Consider the following 3,575-nt stretch of genomic DNA (forward strand, 5'->3'; position numbering starts at 1 on the left):
CCGCGCTTCCCAAGCGGCGCACTATCCAGTGCGCCACCGGGCCGGCCCAAAACAGAGATAGATTTTGAAGACTCATTGAAATACAAATCTGGTTGTGTTATTACATCTTGTTTTCGAAACATGTTCTTAGAAGGAGCATTTAAATATGAAACAAGTGCCTATATGCTGACTTCTGAGGTTTTCAGGCTGTGTATTTAGTCATCTTTAAGTGTATAGACTTCTTGGGCTGGCCAGTTAGCTCAGTTGGTTATGCTGTGGTCCTGATAAAACCAAGGTCCAGGGTTTGATCCCTGTACCAACCAGCCACAAAAAATATATATGTATACATAGACTTCCCTGCAGCTTAGATAGTTTTGGATAATAATCGTGCCCGAACTTTTTTTTCCCAAATAAAACTAACTTGGCTAGCTCAGTAAATACAGACTTTTTTTTGTCCTTTGCTCAATTAATCTTTGTTTGTCTCTCTATGATATGTTGAAAAGGAGATATGCGCAGACCAAACTGAAGAATAAGATTTCTGAGACTTGGCCAACATAATTATACAGCTCTTCATTGTTGTTGTTGTTGTTTTCCCAGCCTTCACCCTGGAGATCTCTATCCTTTCACTAGGAAGCCCCTGTTTATCATTGTGGATTCATCCAACAGTGTGGCGTACAAGGTGAGTTTCAGGAGAGCTAATGCACACGTTAGATGTTATGGCACCGACCCGAAGTACCCACTCTTAACGTGTGCTTTTTTATTTTGCTTTATTTTATTTAATTTTACACAATTTGTATTTAGTGTTTCTTTTCTTTTGAGGTTGTGCATGCTAGTCAGAATCTGGTGCTATGAATAGAAACAAGAAGAAAACGCATGAATGGACACTCAGTGGAAAATAATAAATCCTCCTGCAGGAAAAAAAAAATTCAAGATTTCCAAGATCTCTGGTGGGAGGTTTATTTTTGTTATATAACCCAGAATAATTTTCTTTTATAGAGGGAAATGTATATGGGTGGACTTTGTTTTCTAGTTTTTAAACTTTTTTCCCTTTTAAACACTGAGCTGCTGTAGTTTAAGTGAAACTTCTATTCCATTGTTAGAGTCATAGTCTTTGAATATTAACATATTGTTTTGTATGCACTTTTTTTTTTTTTTTAATTTGTGACTATCAGGAAAAAAAAAAGGAAAAGGAAAGATGCCCTGAATGCTGAAACAAGTCACAGGGATATAACTTGAATATCTTTTACTTTATATTTTACAATGGAAGTTATGATTTTCAGTGATTCTGAAGAGAATGCCAGCAGCAAACACGTTAAAGTTGGATATTAGATATTCAAACTGTAGTAATTTATAGGAAAATGAAAACCCTACCTTTTCACTGGTTGGAATGTTTCATTAGTGAAAAATAAGTTAAGAAATATGCTGGGTGCACAGACCTGCCACTTAAAGCTATTTCTGTTGTGGCTGTTCATAGTTCAAATGCAATTAGTTGGAGAAGCAAACATTAGTATTGTATTTCAGGAGAACAATGGAAATGTCTGGTAACAAAGAGAACTGACCCCAAATGTTTTCCATTTTGTTTGCATGTTAGTTTCACTTTTTAAAGTTAAACTCTAAATTCCAAGAGCACTCAACCCACCCTAAAATTTTCAGCATATTTCCTGCTACCCATTTTGTCAAGTTTAATACTACAACTTTTGATTTTTAGGAAAGTTATAGCTGTATACTTTCCCAAATTGTGTGTGTGTGTTGTTGTTGTAGGGGTGGCGACAGGACAAGAAAAAGTTTTATTGGCTATCTCATTTAAACTTATAAAACCAGAAGGATCCAGGCATTTTGTGTCTTCACAAAATTCAAAAGAAGCATTCCATGTCTTTGCTACAATTTGATGATGTGACAGAATGTGTTGATACACCAGGTCAAGTGTATTGTTTAACATGATCTAGCATGCATTTAAAGTATTTTATCAGTCTATTAATTTCTCCCAATTGCACTTTGTTGGATACCACCTTTTACAATTTCAAGAATATTATTCATTGTATGAGTATGTCCCTGCTATTTCCAGAGCATTGTTTGGATGTAGAATGAATATTGGATGTTCATTTTAAAAACACCATTGTGCATAGTTAGGAATGTATTTACTCAATTATGCATCATAATTTAATTCTAGATTTAAACATTCCGATGCTCAGGACAACTGTGGAATAATAGAAAGGGTTTTTTTGTTTGTTTACTGTTGATGGCACATGCAGTATCACTCCCCCAGATAATTAAATTGTCTGGAACATAGTGATCTTTAGAAATAAAATGGGGATCCTGTATGCAGTAGGCAAATCATGTCATGGCATAGATGAATTTCATCTTTATAAAAATTAGTATTACTTAATGCATCTAATTCAAGTATGCAGTTCTCTTTGGTAACATATGAAGATGTCTGATAATTACTTTTATCACAAAAGCATGTGTAGAGAAGCTTTAAACTACCATTTTGCAGGTTTCTGGTGAAAAAGGAGAACTGGGTGACTTTTATTTCTTGAGTATTTTTGAGTACCTACTTTTCTGTACATCTTTCATATGCATGAATGTTTTAGGAACATATCCAAGGGTACTTCAAAAAACTCATGGAAAAATAGAATTAAAAGATAATACAAATCTTTTCATGAACTTTTTGAGGTACCCTCATACAGGTTTCCTAAATGTTTCTTCATTTAAACACAAATGTTTCATGTGTATTTCTTCATATAAATATTACTTTTTTATTTTTATGAAAGTAACTCATTCATACAGTGTAAAGCTGTAGTTTCAACTCTTTCTGTGTGTCAGAAACATCCAGAGCTCTTTCAAAACCACTTGTTCATAGGTCCCATCTCCTGTGATTATTTCACTTCACCTGGGATGAGTCTCAACTATCAGTACTTTTTAAAGACTAATTCCAGTGTGCTGTTGGGGTGAGAAGTACTCACTCTAAAAGTTCCTCCAGGTTTGTTACTAAAAATAGCAGTCTCCTGTTCTCTTGTCCTACCCGTGTTTGCATCTTCCCAGAGGCTACCAGTTACATCTTTTTTAGCTGGGTATTTTGGTATTTAACTACTATTTTTCTGAATAACATGCTGGTATCGATAGTTGTTGACTCTTCCGTTTTTGGCATTATGTATTGAATTCCCACTTTGAAAGAGGAAGCTTAGCTCTCTCCTCTTCCTATTCTCAGTGCATATTTCTACCCTTTACATCCTTTTATCCACATGGTAGATAATTGTGGTAAATAATTTTGTCCGCATAATTTTGATTAGCTGAATGTTTCGTGCTTATGTTATTATGACTATAAATACTTTTAACAACTAAGACAACGTAATACACTTTGATTACTTTTCCTTTCCTATGCAACGTTTTACTTTTCCTGGAACAAATAATTGTCTTTCTTATCTTTTTCTGAGCTTATCACTAATTCAACCCCAATCACCTCACTAATTGTCTAAATCGTTGTTCAGGTTGTTCAGATGGGTCAGCTAGTCTCTTCGTCTTTCTAATGCATTGTCTCCCAGAGCCTCTGAACTGGTACCCTCTGTACATGCAGCACAGACTCATCCAGAACCTCT

At 35.0% G+C, this 3,575-nt stretch overlaps 1 protein-coding gene across 1 annotated transcript in view; it reads left to right on the forward strand.

Annotated features, from left to right (window-relative positions):
* SCAI (suppressor of cancer cell invasion) overlaps window positions 1-3,575 on the forward strand; it is a gene marked incomplete at its 3' end in the record, with an annotated part of 95,776 nt that overhangs the window by 66,739 nt on the left and 25,462 nt on the right. The window contains 1 exon segment of the mRNA XM_008569976.1: window positions 577-658. Coding sequence (XP_008568198.1) covers window positions 577-658 — 82 coding nt within the window.

This window comes from Galeopterus variegatus, unplaced genomic scaffold (genome assembly GCF_000696425.1).
Source record: "Galeopterus variegatus unplaced genomic scaffold, G_variegatus-3.0.2 Scaffold549, whole genome shotgun sequence".
In the NCBI taxonomy this organism is placed as follows: Eukaryota; Metazoa; Chordata; class Mammalia; order Dermoptera; family Cynocephalidae; genus Galeopterus; species Galeopterus variegatus.